This window comes from Mirounga angustirostris, unplaced genomic scaffold (assembly GCF_029215605.1).
Source record: "Mirounga angustirostris isolate CCGP_5_RB_7025 unplaced genomic scaffold, mMirAng1.0.hap1 SCAF_2, whole genome shotgun sequence".
In the NCBI taxonomy this organism is placed as follows: domain Eukaryota; kingdom Metazoa; phylum Chordata; class Mammalia; order Carnivora; family Phocidae; genus Mirounga; species Mirounga angustirostris.
In genome coordinates, this window is record NW_026991710.1 from 72526394 (window position 1) to 72549643 (window position 23250).

Here is a 23250-nt window from a genome sequence, read left to right on the forward strand (position 1 = left end):
TTTAATAGTGTTTATCAAATTACCTCCTTATAAAGGCCCACTTCTCTATAGAATGATAGGAGACTCAAGGTTGTCATTTATTAGAGTTTAAATAGATCATGTCTTTAATATATGTTCTCATTATCAACAGGCAAGTGTGGTTGTTTAAAAGTCTATGAAGATAAATTTCTGGATTAAAATTTTAATATGAAAATATCTGGAATTTTCTGCCTTTTAACAATGAAACATTAGAATTTTTTGAAATTTTTTATAAATCAGTACTTGTTTTTATTTTTTTTAAGATTTTATTTATTTCTTTGACAGAGAGAGACAGGAAAGAGGGAACACAAGCAGGGGGAGTGGGAGAGGGAGAGGCAGGCTTCCCGCTGAGCAGGGAGCCCGATGCGGGGCTCGATCCCAGGACCCCAGGATCATGACCTGAGCCGAAGGCAGATGCTTAATGACTGAGCCACCCAGGCGCCCCTAAATCAGTACTTCTTAACCAAGGTCATACATCAAAAATCACTTGTAGAGTTTAAAATTATATGTATATAATATAAAATATATATAAAAAAATATATAGGGGCGCCTGGGTGGCTCAGTCGTTAAGCGTCTGCCTTCGGCTCAGGTCATGATCCCAGGGTCCTGGGATCAAGTCCCACATCGGGCTCCCTGCTCGGTGGGAAGCCTGCTTCTCCCTCTCCCACTCCCCCTGCTTGTGTTCCCTCTCTCGCTGTGTCTCTGTCAAATAAATAAATAAAATCTTAAAAAAAAAAAAAATTTATATATATATATAAATACATACACACACACACACACACACACTCAATTCCCAGAACAGATCTTCTGAATCAGAATCTCCGGGTGGGATAATGGAAAGAACAATGACACTTTTAGTGTTTCAGAATTTACAGGTGCTTTTGTTTTCCATCCATAGTGAAAATATCACTATTCTAAAGAGGTAGGAAAAAAAAAATAATGTGTTACAAGTTAATAATAGATAGAAAAGGAAATTGGAATTGTCACTTGTTTGTATGGCACAAAACGGTATCTTTCTTTTTACTATAATCGTGCATTGCTTCCTAACAAAGTCCCCTCTGCCTCCTGTGTTATGGAAATGCTTTTAAATGCACCAGATCTTTTTGTTTTCCTATGATTTTTTGGTTTTGTTTTCCTGTGATTTGATCAAACAGGTAAGCAGTAAGAAAATGTCAAGATCATTTGTTCATCCTGTTCAAGCCACATGTTCCTTTTGCTATAAATACTTGCACATATTCTGAACCCTCTTCCGCTGCTAAGAGAAATAGGGAAGGCAGTGAAGTAGGTAGTTGCTAAGGAAGATTTACTTTGATGCTTTACTCCCGTGGTTCTCAAACTTCAGTGTGCATTGGAAACATCAGCAGAGCTTGTTAAAACACAAATTACTACAAAAAACCAAAACAAAACAAATAAAAAACACAAATTACTGCCCCACTCCAGACTTTTTTAAATAAGCAGGTCTGGGATGGGGCCTAGAAGTTGTATTTTCAAAAGTTTGCAGATGGAAAAAAAAAAGACTACTACACATAAAAGAAAGTTTCCAGGTGATGCTAATACTGCTGACCTAGGAACCCTGGTTTGAGAACCATCACTTCACTTTCTAGTTACTCTCTTGAGTAGGCTTAGATTTTAGCTGCTAGAAAAAGTGCTTTCTACATCATCTAAAGAGGAAACTTGATAAAAATCTATGCAATTATTTAATATATACATTTATATGAATTAATTTGAATTTAGGCTAAAGGAACCTTATTGCTAGGACGTAAGAGAAAATTAACACTTTTTGCCACTTATGCAGCCCTGAAATAAGTATAATTTCCCCAAACTGCAGATTGTTTTCTTCCAAATAAATTAACAATTATACAGGACTTTCTACAATACAGTGGAGAGAAAAAAAGAAGCAACATCAAAACAAAAACCTTGAACGTGAATGGAAATTCATTAGCTTAGCTCAATGCCCTGAAGAAAAGAAATGCAAAATTCAATCTAACAGTAGAGACTAACTCACATTAATACCAAATATATGATTCTTTCTACGGAGTAGAGATCCTTTAGTATTACTGTCACAGTCACACATGCCTTAGGGAGCATAATTAACACGGGCCAGAGGGACAGTTTCATTGGTACATAATTTCACATGGGAAGAAGCACAGTTAGTCACCAAACACTTGTTTTCTCATGTCTGATATGCAGACATCAATGAATACATTTGCTTATTAAAAGTCTACAAATTACAGGCCTACCTTACTTGACGTGTTCAATATTTTTAATAAAGTGTCACTCTAAATTGTTTTCTCCAATGAAAAACTGTATTTCCATCTAAAATATTACTTGGTTCATGGGACAGGGCCATCAATTCTTTTTTTTTTTTTTTTTAAAGATTTTATTTATTTATTTGAGAGAATGAGAGAGAGAGAGAGAGAGAGCGCATGAGAGGGGGGAGGGTCAGAGGGAGAAGCAGGCTCCCCGCCGAGCAGAGAGCCCGATGCGGGACTCGATCCCGGGACTCCAGGATCATGACCTGAGCCGAAGGCAGTCGCTTAACCAACTGAGCCACCCAGGCGCCCCTATTTCTAATTCTTTTTTTTTTTTTAAGATTTTATTTATTTATTTGAGACAGAATGAGAGAGAGAGAGAGCACATGAGAGGGAGGAGGATCAGAGGGAGAAGCAGGCTCCCCGCCGAGCAGGGAGCCCGATGCGGGACTCGATCCAGGGACTCCAGGATCATGACCTGAGCCGAAGGCAGTCGCTGAACCAACTGAGCCACCCAGGCGCCCCAGGGCCATCAATTCTTTAACAGAGTAGACTTATTTTATAAGAATTTCTGTTTTCCTGAAATTTCCCAGATTTTACCGGTTGATCCCCTTAAGACTTGCCATGTAATAATTTACTTTTACCGGTAGTCCTTATGCTTTGAGTCTAGGTGTTCCCTACAACTCTGGGAACAACCCATTTACTTAAACAGGTATTCTTTCAGTCCGGTACCTGTAGCTCTCCCTTATTTCCAGGGAGACACCAGCTGGAAATTGCACCGTTAAACAAGCAGCCTTTGTCACAGCCCACTTCTAAAGCCTTTAACACAGCCGATTTGAAAGTCCCCTCGATTAGGCAGGCAGCGTATGCCCTCCAGTTGGCCCAGCTGTCACAAACTGCCATCCCTTTTCGCCTAAAAGGAGACCTGGATGATTTTATTTCTCCCAGACGGAACTAGAGTCCTGCACTTCCAACCCCACGCGGTAGCACGTGGCCCTCCGGCTGAGGGCGGAGCAGCTCGCTCCGCAATCTCGGCAATCATCGCCGAGCCCCGTGCTTCCGGGCACGGGAGAGAGGATGGCAGCCCCGTCCCTGAAGGACTGGAAGAAATGAGGCAGTCCCAGTGCTTAACTCTCTCTCTTCTCCTTTTGGGTCCATCCAGCCCAGGAGCAGCCGCCCTTGATGCGCAGCAAGCAGGCTGAGAGTCACACCGCCGGCGGCGCAGAGACCGCGGAGGAGCGGCCGCAGCAGCTGCAGCGAGACTGTGGTGACGCAGGTCACGGAGCGTAACCGCTAACATCCCTAACCCAGTTGTTGTCAACACTCTTTCTAACAACTTCCAAACCAGAAAGCGCGTGGCTGTCAAATGTTTGGTGGTGACACATTAGCATACCCCTCAGTCCTTTTCTGTCTGTGGAGGACCCGTAGGTTCCCAGCCTGGAGGGACCGCGCATAATTTTGAAGCTCTGTGTGCAAAACACAGGAGACGATTAAAAACGCTGTTATACTAGTTGTAAGGAAATCACAGGTGTCCAAAGTAAGGTCAAACTCTTGTCCTCCAAAGCCTGAAATCGTGGGAGAATCTTGAGGTGGAAGGTATGACGTCATCATCTGAAGGAGCTGAGAAAGCTCCCTTCCACTGATTGATAAGAGATCACCAAGGATGTGGATCACTGACTAGGGAAAAGAATTGTGACTTAGAATCAACAAGAACTTCATGTTGATCCAAAGTTGGCAAGCCACGTATCTTCTCTTTCTAATCATTTCTTTTAGGCCTGACTTTATTTCTTAGAAACATAAGATTGGTTACTGCTGAAAACATCTGTGTGTTTGCCACAGATCTAGTCATACTAAATAGGGCACTCAAATTGAGAAATGGGACTTAGGGGCAATAAAGGTGAATATATCATAGAAACTGTACTTTTTTTTTTTTTTAAGGGATTGGAATTCAGTATCTTCATAAAATACTATAAAATCCTCCTTGAATTACTGAAGTGTGTATGAAAAAGCATGGGAAGTATCATTGCTATGTTAAATGATTCAGACTAAATCTGAATCTTTATCACTCATTAAAGAACACCTCAGTAAGGAATAAAATCCTCAGACTATAGATATGACTACACACATACAGAGCCACACATATTTAATTCTGTAATGTTGGATTTGAAAGCAGAAGATGAGGTATTAGCTCTCCAACCTCAAACCAGTAATACTTTGGTTTTCTGTCCCTCAGTTTCTTCATCTTTTAAGAATGTAACAATAACTTTTTGAAGTTAAAAAAAAAGACTGAAGATTCTGGGCAAAGTTAAAACATTTTAGAAATCTAATATATTATAAATGTATATATATATGTATTTTACATTTATATGTTATATATTTATATATTATAAATTTTCACCCTTAGTGTAGAATTCAGGCTGCCATTTGCTAAGTGCATATACAGTCGTCTATATTTTCAAATATGTAGTACAAACATGATTTATTTGAATTACCTTTAAACCTATCATGATATTTTAATAATGATATTTGAATAGTATTATATATATGTATATGTATATATATATAAGAATATACATATTTTTTTTCTTTTCCATGCAGCAGTGACACAAAAGATGACCGAGCAGATGAACTACCAGGCAATGAAACTGACCCTTCTCCAGAAGAAGATTGACAATATTTCTTTGGCTGTGAGTGATGTGAGGAACACGTACTCCTCCCTAGAAGGGAAAATCAGTGAAGATAAAGACAGAGAATTTCAATCTTTTCTAAAAGGTAAAAGTAAAGTGAAATATTCACTCAGTTAAGACAAAAGGTAAATGACTCATTTATCTTTTCTCATATCATTTTGGAATCTTTGCTTTAGATTGGGTGGTATAAAAGTCTAAGAGTATAGTTTTGGAGTAAGATATTTATAAATCAATCTCTGAAATAATTTGAAGCATCTAAATATTTTTTTTTACTGTATAGTCAAATCTTTTACTCAATATTTCATCTGATTTATTTTCATTAAGTACTAGTTACAGCTTAACTTGTCTTTCTTTATAGTTAAAATGAGCCATACTTAGTTTACTTCCATTGTGGTTTCCAGTTCAAGATAAAGAGGAGGTTAAGAAAGAATTATCAAGGCACAAATATATGGTTGTCTCAATAATATTGATGAATATATTGAGGATAAATCTAAAGTGTGTTGTTACCCCAGAAATTATCTAGTTTATGGAGTATAATCAATAAAATACATCCTAAAACATCTCAGGTAATAGAACTAATAATTTCTTTATAAATGTAAATCAGCTTTGCCCAACTTTTATGCTCTTAAAACAGCAGGCTGTGTTCCTTTCTGGAGGTTTTACAGGATAATCCATTTCCTGTTAATTCCAATTGTTGTCAAAAATCATTTTCTTGCAGTTGTGGGACTAAGGTCCTATTTTCTTGATAGCTATAAACTGAGGCTTTTCCCAGCTTCTAGAGGCCACTGCACTTCTTGGCTCATGGCCTTTTTCCTCCATCTTTGAAAACCAGCAACACTGTTGAGTCCTCATGGCGTGTCTCAAACCCACTCTTCTACCTTCCTTTTCCTCTTTTAGGGGCTCCGTGATTACACTGGATAGACCTGAATAATCCAGGATAATCTTCTCATTTTAAGGTCTTTAACCTTAGTCACATCTGCCAAGGCCCTTTTGCCAGGCGAGGTAACATATTCACAGGTTCAGGAAATTAGGGTGTGGACACCATGAGTGGAGCAGCATTATGCTGCCTACCGCACGGATCTGCCTACCACATAGATAGTGAGCAATTGCTATGGTAGTGTTATGCACAGGGTACAATGGGACCAGTTGGTAGTTTCAACAAATCCAATATAAGGGCGCCAGGGAAGACCTCTACAAAAAGAAACCATCTCAACTGATATGCTATGGATCAGGTGTGGATCAGGAGGAATTAATTAGGCAAAGGGGCTTCAAGGAGGACATGGATTTTCTAGCAAGTAATTTGGCCACTAGGAATATCTCAGTTCTCCAGGTTTATTGTATGTTTCCAAATTTCAGGATTAGGGATCCCTTTCACTTTGTTTTATACATAAAAGTATACTTATTGTATAACCCTGTATCTATCACGTTGTTTTGTCTTTGTTTTTCACCTGTGGTTCGCAGGTAAAAGATAAGGTGGAGGTTTCCATATCATCTACCAGTATGGCAGCAACCATGATGTTTTTTTTTAATTATGTAAATAATTGGTGCTGTTAAGCCCCTGAAGGAAAGACCCTGCCCTACATTTCTGGCATGTCCCCTATGGCCAGACTTACCAATGACAAGCATGAGAAGGGAATATATTTTCCCTGAAGTGACAACATGAGAAAGAAGTAGAGTAAGAAATAGAAACAGTATATAATTGACTATAACTACCATAATGAAATTTGTTTGGCAAAATTTGGTTATCAGTACCAAAGAGAATTAGAGAGAATTAGGCCTGGCAACAGCTTTTTGTGAAACTACTAGCGAAGATTCTGGCAGTGACACAGGAAAAAAGCATACACTCATAACAACAACAACAACAAAATTCTCCTCTCATTAGGAGGCATTAGTCGTGTGCTAAGCATAATCAGTTATGAAAACCAGAGAGCTTGTAGTTAATGAATATTCAGTCAGGTAACAAAAACTAAACTCACCCCATGGCACTGCACTTGCCTAACAAAACCACCACCTCTTTGCTTGCTGACTCTACATCCAGGATGAGGAACAGGGCTTATCTCCTAGGAGCCACAGAAACTGTTTGACATCCAATGTCCCAGTTCCTTAAGAGGCACCTGAATGTTATGAATAGGCCCTACATTCACAACCACAGAGGGGCCCGCCAGCATGTCTGATCTCATACCTGTCTGTTAAGTCACCACAGTGTCGTCTTTTTTAGGAAGTAGAAGCACATGAGTCACATGAAACAGAATCAAATAGAGTTAAAAAGTATGTTCCCACTCAGATACTGACATAAAGCACTTTGACATATTGTTGCAAAATCAGATTCTTATGCAGAACATTTTTTAGCAACAAATTATGGAAATGTTATCTGAAAAGCTCCTTTTCCAGAAACAATAATTTGTTTTTAAAGTGAATAGTCTGTTTGATTTCTTTTCAGACACTGCTGTGATTTTAGCCTTTCCCCAGTATATTTTTCCATTAAAGATTTAAAATATAGGGGCACCTGGTTGGCTCAGTCAGGTTAAGCGTCTGCCTTCGGCTCAGGTCATGATCCCAGGGTCCTGGGATCGAGTCCCACGTCGGGCTCCCTGCTCAGCTGGAAGCCTGCTTCTCCCTTCCCCCTCCCCTCCCACCTGCTGGTGCGCACTCTCTCTCTCTCAAATAAATAAATAAAATCTTAAAAAATGTATATAATAACTAAAGCACCTCCTAGTTTCCATTTTCATTATTTTTTTCCCTAGTTACTTTGATCAGACTCTGAACTACACTTTACCTATTTACAGTGTTTTTACCTACCATTCTTATTCTGATTTTCAGATCACATGTTTTTTTTTCTTTAAAAATTTTATTTATTTATTTATTTATTTATTTATTTATTTATTTATTTATTTATTTATTTAGAGCATGCCTGCTCAAGCACAAATGGGGGGTAAGGGGCAGAGGGAGAGGGAGAAAGAATTTCAAGCAGACTCTGTGCCGACCACAGAGCCCAATACTGGGCCGATCTGATGGCCCTGAGATCACAACCTGAGCCAAAACTAAGAGTCAGACACTTAATTGCCTGAGCCATCCAGGTGCCCTAGATCACATAATTTTTTGTTGGCTGAATTTAAACAGCTATTTTTATTATCCACAATTAATTAATTCAGTTACACTTAAGTTTTATTTTACCTTTTCAATCTTGAAAAACACTTTAAGACCAAAATGATACAAATTCCAAGAAGGTCTGATTCCTAAACTTAAATATTTTATTGTATTTCATCAAGTTGTTGTGAAAATTAAAGACCATTTTAACTAACAGGAAATGACTAAATGATCTTGTGGGAAGTATGATAAAAATAACTTTGCTATTGAGTAGCAACTCACACCCAGTGAAGCTAACATATTCTATTTTTAGTATCAGAAATCTGATTTTCCAAATTTTACCTTCTGTGTAGCATATAAAATACACTCAGTGAAGATTTGTTGTGCAAATGGGTTAGTTACCAGTTAAATGCTAAGTAAAATTTAGAAAATAAAAATACTTTAAAAGCCTGTGGTGCAGTTATTCATGCTATTACATATAAAAGCCAGGACTGTTTCAGTATAATTTATCTTGATTGTGATTGCTTAAACTTTTCTAATTAATTTAGCCTTTCCTTAGTACTTTCGTGCTATGTCATTGTTTACTGTTCCCATACTTTACATTTTTACTCTTTACTTTACATTTTACTATTATTTTTTCCATTACATACAGATTGATTTTCACTTACTTATGTTTTTTGGCCTATTAAATGTATTTCAGTTTTCACTATGTTTAGAAATGTAAAAAAATTTTTTTTTTTAACTCTGGAAATACTATTCCCTAAAGATCAATTAGCAGTATTGACCTGAAGGGTATAGAATTTCCAGGGAAATATTTATTCATGTAAACAACATTTACAGCTTTGTCTTTGTATCAGATTAATATCAAGATGCTCAAGCAATACATCATTGTATTTGCTATAATTGATCTTTCACATGCTTTTTATGTAAATCTCTCATGCATCTCAGATACTTTTTAAAACTTGCTTACGAAATAGAGACATGTAGAGACCCTATATTTTTATTCTACAATTACCTTTCTTAAATAGGCTTTATGACAGCCAGAAGTCACGTCACAGTTGTGCATACCTTCCTGTTCTACATGCTTTGTAGTATGTTGCCAGTATTTTACATTATAGTCATTAGCTACCGTTTTGGATTTGAGTGGAGTTATCTTCCATTACATGGGCTTCATAGCTATGTACTATAAATACACCTCAAGCATATGTTTTATTTTTTCCCGTTTTCTGTTTTTGTATGTAACAGGTTTGGTGGGTTGGGTTTTTTCCATTTTTAAATACTAATTTCCTCTTTGGAATAGTTCTGAGTTTTTAATACTTCAGGACCCTTTTCCCTTTTTTTTTTTTTATGTTACTTTTAGAGCTGTCCATAATTCTGATTTATGATCAGTCCATGCTTTCTAATACTGGAAATACTAATGTGTGTTTCATTAGTGGCATGTTTCCTCTTATTTTTGTTAGGAATTAATGTCATATTATGATAATCAAGGTATATCTTGAATTCCTATTTTCATTTGACTTTTTTTGTGATCCCCAAACCTCTCATTATTATTTTATTGTTGATATAAACTATTGTTGAATCTTGTGACCATTACTTTATATTGTTCCTTATTTGGGAATCTCATTAAATTTCTTCTCTGCCGTCAATTTGTTAGTTTTTATGAGCTCAAAACACAAGCTCTGAAACCTAATTACTAGCAACCTAATAACATAGTCATGAGATAATACCAGGTATTATTTACTGAGCCAGAAAGCCCAAAGCCATTTATTTTTCATACCAGAGTAAGAGTAGACTTAGAATCATAACATACGAGGATCTATTAACTGAAGTCAGTATCAGTTCCTTCATGTCTTTTGTTTATGCTTCTGGTGTGTTCTACACCACAATTGATTTCTCCCCTCAGACTTATCAATTAAGAATGTAATCACCTTCTATGAACTATAGTAATTTTTAAAATTTCATAAGTAAGTGTAGTGAAGAAGTATTTTTATTATTATGTGTTATTAGTGCTTAGTCGCAAACTTTTATCTTTTTAGAGATATCTAAAGTTTACATAATTAAAATCATATATCATTTATTGGTGTTTAATATTTCTTTCTCTAGGTCTAAAATCCAAAAGCATTAATGATCTGGTAAAGAACATAGTAAGAGAGCAATTTAAAATTTTTCAGAATGACATGCAAGAGACTATAGCACAACTCTTCAAGACTGTATCAAACTTATCAGAGGACCTTGAAAACACCAGACAAATAATTCGTCAAGTTAATGAATCTGTGGTTTCAATAGCAGTCCAGCAAAAGTCTGTTTTAATGCAAGAAAACAGGCCCACTTTGACTGATGTACTAGATCTAAAAAATCACATTGTGAATATTAGGCAAGAAATGACTTTTACATGTGAAAAGCCTATTAAAGAATTAGAAGCAAAGCAAGCTCATTTAGAAGGTGCTTTAGAACAGGAGCATTCACGGAGCATTTTGTATTATGAATCCCTCAACAAGACTCTTTCTAAAATGAAGGAAGTTCACAAGCAGCTTTTATCAACTGAACGAGTATCAGATCAGAGGGGTGTTCCAACTGCTGAATCAGTTAGCAGTAATGTCACTAAGCACATGTCTGCTCTACAAGAGAATATAAAGAAGCAGGGTTTGATGATGCTGCAAATGTTTGATGATTTGCACACCCAAGACAGCAAGATTAACAATCTCACTATTGCTTTGGAGATGGAGAAAGAATCTATCAGGGGTGAATGTGAAGACATGCTATCCAAGTGCAGAAATGATTTTAAATTTCAAATTAAGGACACAGAAGAGAATTTACAAGTTTTAAACCAAACACTGGCTGACGTTCTCTTTCCAATGGACAGTAAGATGGATAAAATCAATGAGCAGCTAAATGACTTGACTTATGATATGGAGATCCTTCAACCCTTGCTTGAGCAGGCAGCACCATTTAAAGAGACAATGATACAAGAACCACCAAAAGAAGGAATAGCTACAAGGAAAAAAGTGGAAAACCTGACTAGTGCTGTCAACAGTCTAAGTATTCTTATCAAAGAACTTTCAAAAAGACACAACTCACTTAGGAATGAAGTACAGAGTCGTAGTGATGCCTTGGACAGACGTATCAATGAATATGCCTTAGAAATGGAAGATGGCCTAAATAAGACAATGACTATTATAAATAATGCCATTGATTTCATTCAAGATAACTACATGCTAAAAGAGACTTTAAGTACAATAAAGTATAATCCCGAAGTCCATCATCAATGTACCCAAAATATGGAAACTGTTTTGACATTTATTTCTCAATTCCAACGCTTGAATGATTCCATTCAGGTGTTGGTCAATGACAATCAGAGATACAACTTTGTTTTGCAAGTTGCCAAGGTCCTTGCAGATATTCCTAAGGATGAAAAACTAAGTCAGTCCAGCTTTCAAAAGATTTATCAAATGTTCAATGAAACCACTTCCCAAGTGATAAAATACCAGCAAAATATGAGTTATTTGGAGGAAAAAATACTCTCAGCCACAAAGATTTCCAAAAATTTTGAAACTAGGTTGCAAGGTATTGAGACTAAAGTGACCAAGACACTCATACCTTATTATGTTTCACTAAAAAAAGGCAGTGCGACTACAAATGAGAGAGACCAGGCTCTTCAACTGCAGGTACTAACTTCCAGATTTAAGGCGCTGGAAACAAAATCCATTCACCTCTCAGTTCACTTCACTTCACTTAACAAAACTCTGTCTGAAGTTTTAATCATGTGTCATAATGCATCTACACGTATCTCAGAACTGAATGCAACCATACCCAAGCAGATAGAAAGTTCCCTACCTGATATTCAGCTTCTTCAGAAGGGTCTGACAGAATTTGTGGAATCAATAATTGAAATAAAAACTCAAATTGCCATGTCTAATTTAACTTGGTATATAAATCGAACACTGTCTGGTGGTCTTGCCAGTGTTGTCAAGTCTCAGAAGCAAATAAAACCAGTGCTGAAGAAACCCAGTTCACTTAAAAAACCAACAGTGAATCTTACCACTGTCCTGATAGGCCGGTCCCAAAGAAACACAGACAACGTTCTAGTTCCTGGTAAGCTATTGCTGAAATGATAACGTTTAATCTCTCTTTCTGTTTAAAGGATATTTAGTAGAACTGTGGGGTTTGTCAAGACCATAAGACATAAAAGGCAGTTTCTTGAACTTGGGTAAATAGTTAAGTAATTCAAAGATCACTGATGTACCATTTGAATCTGATTCCATCCTATGTAAATTAGGCATCAAGTGCTTATAGTATAAATATTTGTCTACATGTTTCTTAACTTTTTTTCTGACAAAACCTCTGTAATACAATCAATTTGCCCCTGTAGAACATTTTTGCTTTCATATGTAATTAAGGAAAGCTATTAGATAATCAGCTTCTGGATGAATATGACCAGACTGAGTCTTATTCATTTGGCATTATCTGACAAAATGTCTTGTATGCTATAGGAACTCAGTAAATATCTGTTGAATGACTGAATGAATGAATGCATACCGGAGCAGGAATTTGATTTGCTTAGATCACAACAAGCTACGAATGCCAAGCTAAGTGTCTTAGTCCATTTGGGCTGCTATAACAAAATACCAAAGACCAGGGTGGCTTCCAAATAACAGAAATGTATTTCTTGCAGTTTGGGAGGCTAGATAGTCCAAGACCAAAGTGTCAGCATGACAACTTCTGGTGAGGGCCCTCTTCCTGGACCACAGCTGGTGACTTCTTGCTGTGTTTTCCCAAGGTGGAAGGTGTGAGAGATCTCTCTGGGGTCTTATTTATTTATTTATTTTTCCTTTTTTTAAAATTTTTTTAAATTTTATTATGTTATGTTAGTCACCATATCATACATCATTAGTTTTTGATGTGGTGATCCATGATCCATTGTTTTCGTGTAACACCTAGTGCTCCATGCAGTACGTGCCCTCCTTAATACCCATCACCAGGCTAACCCATCCCCCCCTCCCCTCTAAAACCCTGTTTGTTTCTCAGAGTCCATAGTCTCTCATGGTTCATCTCTCCCTCCGATTTCCCCCCCTTCACTTTTTCCTTTCTTCTCCTAATGTCCTCCATGCTATTCCTTATGTTCCACAAATAAGTGAAACCATAGGATAACTGACTTTCTCTGCTTGACTTATTTCACTTAGCATAATCTCCTCCAGTCCCATCCATGTTGATGTAAAAGTTGGGTATTCATCCTTTCTGATGGCTGAGTAATATTCCATTGTATATATGGACCACATCTTCTTTATCCATTCGTCTGTTGAAGGGCATCTCGGCTCTTTCCACAGTTTGGCTATTGTGGACATTGCTGCTATGAACATTGGGGTGCATATGGCCCTTCTTTTCACTACATCTGTATCTTTGGGGTAAATACCCAGGAGTGCAATTGCTGGGGCATAGGATAGCTCTATTTTTAATTTTTTGAGGAACCTTCACACTGTTTTCCAAAGTGGCTGTACCAACTTCATTTCCACCAATAGTGTAAGAGGGTTCCCATTTCTCCACAACCTCTCCAACATTTGTTGTTTCTTGCCTTGTCAACTTTTGCCATTCTAACTGGTGTAAGGTGGTATCTCAGTGTGGTTTTGATTTGAATTTCCCTGATGGCTATTGATGATGAACATATTTTCATGTGTTTGTTAGCCATTTGTATGTCTTCTTCAGAGAAGTGTCCTTTCGTGTCTTCTGCCCAATTTTTGACTTGATTATTTGTTTTTTGGGTGTTGAGTTCGAGAAGTTCTTTATAGATCTTGGATACCAGCCCTTTATCTGTAGTGTCATTTGCAAATATCTTTTTCTGGGGTCTTTTTTAAAAGAACACTGATCCTGTTCATTGACGGCTCTACCTCCCAAAGGTCCCACCTCCTAATATCACCAACTTTGGGGTTTAGAATTTCAACATATAAATTTTGGGTGGATGCATTCAGATCATAACTCTAAGGCATTTAGACAAGGTTTTGTAAGAGTGGTCTTTGGAAATGTGGAGCAGAGGGTTGGGTATGGTAAGAACTGTATCTCAGAGGCATGAGGCTGGCAGTAGTAGAGAGCACGACTGCAAAGAATGAAATTAGAGACACCCGTTAGGAGAGTATTAGCAGAGCAATTAAGAGCCAGAGCTAAGGAAGAGGAAGTTGAAACAGAGGGGACAAATGTGAAGCCTGTTGTGAAAGTAGAATTAATGGAAACAGCAGGGGAGTGGAAAAACCGATGATCCAAGGAACAACAAATCAGGATTCTGGTCCTAGTTGTTTCAGTGATTTCTCTGTAACCTTAAGCAAGTCCACCTCTCTGGGTCTCTGTTTCTTCCTTTTAAGTGATGGGATTACGGTAGGTATTTTGCTGAGCTCATTAGTAGAAATATGTTGCAGAGCACATTATTGTAAAAAACGTGAGCTGTTTGCAGCCTGAATGCGTGGCACTTGGGGAGGGAGAGACCTAGAATACTCCTAAGTTTTGAATTTGGGAAATGAGAGGGTGGCAGTATTATTAATAGATGTTATAAACACCAGAAGAGAAGCATAAATTTGGGAGGAAGAAAGAATTCAATGCAATACATATGAACATACAGAAGTTTCTCTGTATGAAAGAAGCGTCTCATGAATATCTTTGAACTTTCCACAATGAAAAGAATAGCTGCCGATTCTTACTGAAAGAAATGGCAGAGTTCCTCTCATATGAGTCCACTATTAAATTATATGCCCAACTGGATGACTTTTTTATTTTATTGCTTTCTAATTACAGAAGAGTGATTATTGTCCTGACATAATATGACTCCATATTTAGTCTCTGAATGTTTTGATAACATTAAAAATCACAGAATAATACAAAGCTGAATTATTTCTTGACTACTTAAATTATTGTATTTATTTATGACTTCCTTGCAATTAGTCTGATCCAGGAAGACTAATCTTATCATGTGGAATCACAGAACAAACGATTCAGATGTACATGTTTCCTAGAGAAAGGTGGTAGTAGTTCAATACAAGATGTTCTTAGACTAGTTTAGGAAAAATAAAAAGTTCTTTTTCAATTTTATTTCAATCTTTGGTCTTCCTGTGGACATTGCAAATGAGTTTCAGTTAAGCTCTATTCCAGCACATGTGATCATACACCAGGCAAGTCATGTCATTTTTTTTTCTTAAACCAAAAAATGCCTGGATATATATAGTAAATATAAAATTCAAATAATTTCAGAATTAACTGAGGTAGAAGGTTTAATAGAACATAAGAACTTATACACTTATAGTATAAAGAATGCATGTTAGGAGCTTATAAAAATTGTATTTAGATATTTATATAGCAGCTGACTCAATATTGAACTTGATGGGCTAATAATTAACTTAGTTCCGATTCTCTTTTTTCCAACGATGCCTTGATAAAATTGCTTCCTGTTCCTTTATTTACTGGAAGTAGAATTTTTTAATAGGCCTATCTACCAAAATTAATAATTAATTTAAAGTTCTTTATTTCAGGAAAGATAGCCAACAATGTCAGGGCAATAAAGATATATTGGCCTAAGTTCATGAACTGGGTGGATATTCACTTTATGTAGAACCAGCAGCATAATGTGTAGGACACTTTTAGTAGGTGTGTAGATATGCATGCTCATTAAGCCGGCTTCTATGTGCCATAAAACCGATGGCATTCATTGGACCGTGAGCTGGTGAAGTCTGTGCATGGTGATAAAACCAGTGGACTCAGGCTAAGTTTTCCTGTAAGAATAAACCAACAGTGGTGCACCTGGGTGACTCAGTCAGTTAAGCACCTGACTCTTGGTTTCGGCTCAGGTCATGATCTCAGGGTGGTGAGATCAAACCCCTTCGGGCTCCGTGCTGGGCGTGGAGCCTGCTTAAGTGTCTGTCTTTCCCTCTCCTTCTGCCCCTCCCCCCTCTCGTGCTCTGTTTCTCTCTCTCTTTCTCTCAAAAAAAAAAAAAAAAGAATAAACCAATTGCAATTAACTACTTTGTTTGATACCCTGTTTCATACCGGGGCTGGAGCACACTGGCACACTGGCTAAATTTGGCTGTGTTTCCTTTGACCTTTACTATTATATTATAAATACCACGTAGCCAGATTGCTCCCCTACATTAACTAACATCAGAAGATAATTTATCATCATCTTATGAATCGCACAACAATATTATTCAGATTAGAGCCACTATCATCTGCAGAATAGTAAGTGCAGTTAATAGAATGAAAAACCCTATGAACTTAGTTTTCAAAACTTAATTTTAATACTGATAACTTCTTTGAAGCCTAATAAGAGTAATATAATAATAACATAATATTGGATACTACTTATTAACGCTATATCACAGGTGCTGTACAAATTATATATATGTTAGCTCATTTAACAACACTTAGGAAGTAACTATCATTATTGTTATTTTGAAGATAAGTAAACTAACCCTCAAAGAGATGAACTGACCTCTTCTGCTTAAGGTCATGCAACTAGTTAGTGACAGAACCTGACTCTTGGTCTGTTGGACTCAGGGCTCAGTCCTCAACGACTCTACTCAAAGAGGTTGTGGAGTATGTTTACCTGCCTTTCTCTTCCTTCTGCTTCTGTTCAGTGCATCAGATCTATCTCAGAGTCTGGCCATATCTGAATATTCCAGATGGCCAGAATCGATACTCCAAAGGAGTTTTCCTTCTTGAGGATGCGAATACTGCCATTCATTTCTGCACTTACCAGGAAGCAAAGGTGCTACTTTTCAGTTTGGATTTTTCAGCGATATGGCTGATGGGCAGTTGTCATTGGAAGTGACCATCAATTATTCGCAAGATCTTTTTTTGACTGATGCGGTAGGAGGGCAAAATTCAGAGTCCTCATCCCTATCACTTCCTGTGAGGAATCCCCATATTCAGTTATGTTAATTCAGTTAGGAGGAATCATAATTCCTCCTAAGCCGGTGCTGATAAGCTGTTCCGGTTGAATCACTAAATATTTGATTTGCATCTAAACAATATTCCCATAGACACCAAGAGGGTTTTATTTCATCTTTGAAGATTTGTTTGTACAGCAATTGGCAGACTTGTCCCTGCAGAGAGGGTTTGGCTGCTTGCCTTCTAAGAGGAGCTCAGTCCTGCCGTAACACATCCACATCGGCAACAACATCACTGAGGACGAGCACCTGGTGCTCGTGAGACCACTGACTTTTTATTGTGACCAGTATTCCCAGTATTTACCAGATATACTTAACCCTCATAATAAACCTCTTTGATTCATAATTGCCCCTTTAACCACTCCTCTTAAGAAAGATTACATTCGGGGCGCCTGGGTGGCTTAGTTGGTTAAGCGACTGCCTTCGGCTCAGGTCATGATCCTGGAGTCCCGGGATCGAGTCCCGCATCGGGCTCCCAGCTCAGCGGGGAGCCTGCTTCTCCCTCTGACCCTCTCCTCTTTCATGCTGTTTCTCTCTCGCTCGCTCTCCAATAAATAAATGAATAAAATCTTAAAAAAAAAAAAAGAAAGATTACATTCCACATAAGACTTGCTAGTGTACCAAATACAACTTTTTAAAATTATCATTGCTGAGGATATAAGTGATTTAAAAGAGAAAAAATAAGAGCCTGGATATTTCACTGTTTTATTCCATTTTAAACCCATTTTTAATTTTTGTGACTCTGCATTGAGGCTGTTAATGATGACTAAGGAGCACTGATTTTGGAGTCAGGAAACCAAGGTTCAGGTCTTGCTGGGCAACGTTTTTGTTTGTACCAAGTCATTCATTTTCCTAAAACTTGCTTTTGTAAAACTTGCTTTCCTCAACCTTGCTTTCCTCATTTGTAAAATATAGAATAATATATCCACCTCAAAAGTTTATTTTGAGAATCATGGACTAACTTGTAAATAGTATATTATGAAATTAGTTATGATGCTTTTTTTTAGCTATACCCAACATTTATGGTTTTTCTCTAATATTTTCACTTAATATTTGACATATAATTATTTACATATATCAACATAATTTACAGACTTAGGTATTCCATCATTCCCTATCTTTATAAGTCATGGCATTTTAAATTCAACATATGTTTATAACTGAGCTTATGCCTATCATATAATGATAACTCAAAAAGAATAAGATACAAAATGTAAAGACTTAGCTGCACAAAAATGCATGTGAATCAGTAAATGCTGAAAAATATCTGCAAAAATTTTAATAATGGCTTTTTCCAAGGTGTTTTCTACTCTTCATATGTTTTTCCATATTATAAAAAATTAACATTTTCAAATATACCTCAAGATAACTAATAAGTTGACTTCTGTCCAGAATGGTTGACTTTGAAGCTAATTAAATTTTGAAGGATAACGGCTTGAATTTAGAATTTATGGTGTGTTTTGTAAGGTCTCTAAAACCACACACAAGTTTGGTGATCTGCTAGCAGTACTCCTGGAACTCAGCATAGAGTGATGCACACAGCTAAAGTTTATTTTGATGAAAAGATACGTGAAAGGATTAGTGGGGGGAAATGATACAGGCCTAGTCTGGAGAAATCTACGTGCAAGCTTTCTTATGCTCACTGTGTCCAAGAAGGGAGCATGCTTATGTGCGCTCTTTTCTCTAGTCTCTCTCTCACACACACACACACACACACACACACACGTGCAATATTTCTGTCCAGAGAAGTCCATCAGATAGTCAGCACCCAAGGGTTTTACTGGGGCTTGTCTTAGTCAATTCAGACTACTATAATAAAGTACCATAGACTGGGTGGCTTATAAACTATAGAAATTTATTTCTCACAGTTCTGGAGGCTGAAAGTCTCACATCAGGCCATCGTAGTTGGATTCTGATGAGAACCCTTGTGCAGGATACAGACTGTCAACTCCTTGTATTCTCATGTGACAGAAAGGGAAGGAGTGAGAGAGCTCTCTAGGGTCTGTTGAAAAAAGGCACTCCTCCCATTCATGAAGACCCCACCCTCATGACCTAGTCACCCCCCAAAGTCCCTTCCTACCAATATTATCAGACTGGGGGTCAGGATTTCAACATATGAATTTTGAGTGGACACAAATACTCAGTCCATAACAGGACTGGTTATGTAGGCACCCTCTGCCTAGTACTTACCAAAACTCTGGACTCTCAGAAGGAAGGCAGATGTTCAGCATAACCATATTGTTTGTACAAATAGTCGGGGCACAGTGAATGACACTTACAGTTAGGAAGTGGCAAGAAACCAAAAGCCCAGAGGTGGGCTAAGGGCAAAACCTGGCAGGCAGGCCTTTCTAAAAGATATCAGTCTCAGGCCTGCTCGATGAATTCTTTTCTGTTCATGATCTTAAAGGTATTCTTTGTATCACAATTGATTAGCAAGCCTATCCACTGGGGATAGTCTCCCTAGTTGGTATCAATAAAACCTACCAGTGTTGAAGAAAAATTAAATGAACTATTTTCATTTATGGTTCCCTGGGAGAAGAAATGACTCCCCAGCTTTCTATGTAATTCTCCTTCTGATGGAAGGATGACAGTTGAGGAGAGGATGCTGACAAAATTGACAGCCCCTTCCTGTACCTTGTCGTGCTGTAAAATGGCCATGATGTCTAAGGTGAGCAGGCAGGAGCCCATGTGTTTGATACTTGCATCTGAACCAAAATTTATAACACATGGTCTGACCAAAAAAGGAAATGGGACAGAACACCAGGTGCCATTTACACAGACACTGCATGTGCTTGGGTTCTTTCTCTAACAAGAATCACAGGAGCTATTTCTCAACAATAGACTATTTCTTTGGCACCCAAGGGTTGAAACCAAATTTGATGATTAGCTGATCTATAATTAAATACAATGAATAGATGTCTTTCTACTGGTCATCAAAAACACTATAAATTCAGAATTGCCCATGTGGTATTATTTTCTGTCATATTGGTTATCAAACATGAAAAGGAAAGTGTAGGGATTATTAAATCACATATTGTGAACTCATTGCACAGTGGTCTGAGTTACATCTTGACAAAAAATTGAAGCATAAAAATAACAGCTGTACCAAATTTTTACTGAACATTAAGTTTGAGAAACATGCTTTAAGGTTTTAATTGCCAATTTTACTATGCACAGCTTAAAAGTGACTCTGAAAAGAAATAATAAGTATTTTATTATAAGTTTAATTGGAACTATTCATCTATGTTTATGTTGAATAACATTTAGTTGTATCTGTGACTTTCTTTTGCATTTTCCTAATGACTAATGATTTGACCATATTTTAATGTATTTGTCATTTTTCAAATAGTGCTTTTGATTAAAAGTTATGATTTTTAAGAAAAAGGTGAATAAAGTTGATAATATCAAATAAAAACATTTAATTTCCTAGATCATGACTTAAGATAAATGAATGATAATTTAATGACAAAGGTTAGAGTAAATCTTCTGGGACAGGGATAATACATCTGATATGATTAAATGAGCTCTAAAATTATATTTGAAGGACTGAGATAAAAGATCCCAGAAACAGTATCAAGACCCACAGATGTGATTAAAAAGAACAAAAATAAAAACATACTATGAAGGAAAAGTAGTAAAGATGGCTGGAAACAATATTTCCATCCATCCATACACCAATGGACAAAATATGAGTAATTAGAACAATGAATTTGGAAATTTCATATAAACAAATAAATATTCACATTTCTTAAAGTTGTTGGAAAGGAACATATGGAGTATTTTTAGAACAATGGAAGGATAAACCTTATTTGATAGGAACAATTTTGATAAATGGAGACACAGCATAGTGCTGAAAGTTAATGTACCCATAAGTGGAAGGAATCATTTTAGAGAGCACTGAAATTGGGATGACAAATAAAGTCCTAATGTTGTGTGGACATGTTACCTTGAGCAAAGTTGTGTAGTGGATTTGTACATAATGCGTTTCTCTGTGTATGACAAACTGGCCCAGAGGCAATGCTAGGTTTCCTCACTAATCTGTTGGAAACTCCATTCTGCTCCAAGCAGAGATCAGGGTTATCTGCCCTCTGCAATGTTATTGTTAAAAATAAAGAAAGAAAAAATAAGATGTTGATGATAAAACAGGACTAAGCAATGAAAATACCAAATAAAATAAAAATAAAATATGTAAAACATTATGAAAAGCCAACATAAAAATAAGAATGGAGGAGAAGACATCCATATAATATGCTGCTTCATTTTATCCATTAAATATCTATTGAGCAAGTGTTGAATGAGCCCTGAGAAAGATTAAGTGGACAGAGTGGTAAATTCAACACACTCCCTCTTCTCATGGACCTTGCAGATTACGCAAATAATTATAATAAAGAATGGCAAATATTAGCAAAGGCAGAGTGCTTTTGAAAATGTAAGGAGCTCTCCAATCAGTTCAAATTTAACATGAACATTTATGAAATATAGAAGTAGGATTAATAGGAAAATGTAACTTGAGTACATATTAGGGTTCAGAAAGAACAGACCAGAACAAATTGAAGCTTATGAAACATTCCAACACAATGGCAAAGGAATTTTAGTCATGTTCAGAGCAGGGAAATGAATATTGAAAGATTAGTTATGCCATTTGCACAAGATAGTAGAATGTTGAATTGGCAGGACTGTTCAACTAATTGCACTGACCTCTACCAAAGAAAATAAATGGGCTGGAAAGAGTTTAAGAGTTACTGAAGCCCAAGTAGGAGAGAAGCTGTGGAAAGTTTGCTTGAGATGATTCCATGTCTCTAGAAAAACGTGCCAATGACATCATAGCATCAAACTCTACCTGGTCTTTGAGAACTGTGGAGAAGGGATAGAGTGTTGGATTAAGAATGTTGTCATCTACTCAATCTTTCATTAATTTCTTTATTCACCTTTTTTTTTTTAAGTTTTTATTTTCACTCCACGTAGTTAACATACAGTATTGTATTAGTTTCAGGTGTACAATATAGTGATTCAGCAATTCCGTACATCACCCCGTGCTGGTTTATTCATCTTTAAGAAGACATTTCCGCACTCGGTATGTCAGGCACTCAGCCAGTTAGTAGTGACACAAAGGGTAGTAGAGGACCCGAGCCCTGACTTCGCGAAAGCTCCCAATCTAATTGGAAGTCAGGACATGGGAGCAATTACACTGGAGTGTGTAAGTTCAACAAGAGAACTTCTGAGCATCTGACAATAATTAAGAGAATTAACGTAATTAATTCTATTGACGGGGATGAGAGAAGATTTCAAAAAGAAAATGATGCTTTTTGGGGGGTCAGGAAGAAAATGATGCTTTTGGGGGGTCTGATTTTTGTTGTTAATTCAAGAAAAAATTGCCTTTTGAGCACAGATACGTACAGGAACTTAGAAAGGTACCTAACCATTTTTTAAGTATTTTAGAAATAAAGTAAAAAGTATAAGTTGGATGATGTACAAAAGTAGATTTTAGCTGATTGTATATTAAAATGTAAATAGTTTCAATTTGATAAATCAGTGCCAATCAGTCTTAGTTGTAATAAAGCTCTGTGCTCAACACTGATGCATTAAGTATTTTTATCAATGACCAAAACGTAAATTTGGAAATGATGAAGCTGGGAGAGTTCATTAAAACATAGTATGCAGAATTAAAACTAAGTTTCTATGGACAGATGATAAGTCCTATAATATAAATGTATTTCTTGGTAATAATTGCAAATTCATGGTAAAATGAATTACATAAATATGAGATTTTAGGTAATTTCAGTGACATCAGGGCATAGAAGGCCTGTTATGACGCAATGCAATACAGGTGCAAAAATAGACAATGAGTACTTCATGCTTATATAACATTAACAGAAGTTCAAGGTCATTTCATTTCAGTATAAGATCATAACTGGTGATTGTTACTGTACCCTGCTCTAATTAGAGTCTATTCCTAATATATCCAGTTCTGGGAGCCATGGGCATAATTTTATGTGTCATAATGTGAATTATTTAGGTGGGGACTTGGAGACCAGAGATATCGAAAATATCAAGGAAGACAAGAAAGGAACTTAAAACACAAGTGACAGAAGCAGGTGCAGACCAGTGTATGAGGTACCCTGAACAGGAATTCAGTGGGAACATGAGAGATGCCCCAGCGGGCAAACCAGGTGTATTCTCAGCAAATTTGAGCTACTACAGCGATAGGAGATAGCAGGCCCCAAGCAAACTCAAGTGAACCCTTCCTCCAGATGAAAGACCCTGCAAAGAAATCAGAATAAAGGG

General features: G+C 36.9%; 1 protein-coding gene across 1 annotated transcript in view; it reads left to right on the forward strand.

Annotated features, from left to right (window-relative positions):
* MMRN1 (multimerin 1) overlaps window positions 1-23250 on the forward strand; it is a 63810-nt gene that overhangs the window by 36336 nt on the left and 4224 nt on the right. Inside the window, exons 4-6 of the mRNA XM_045880750.3 lie at window positions 3433-3546; window positions 4869-5042; window positions 10148-12136. Of these exons, the coding sequence (XP_045736706.1) occupies window positions 3433-3546; window positions 4869-5042; window positions 10148-12136 (2277 nt within the window). The remainder of the gene's footprint in view (window positions 1-3432; window positions 3547-4868; window positions 5043-10147; window positions 12137-23250) is intronic.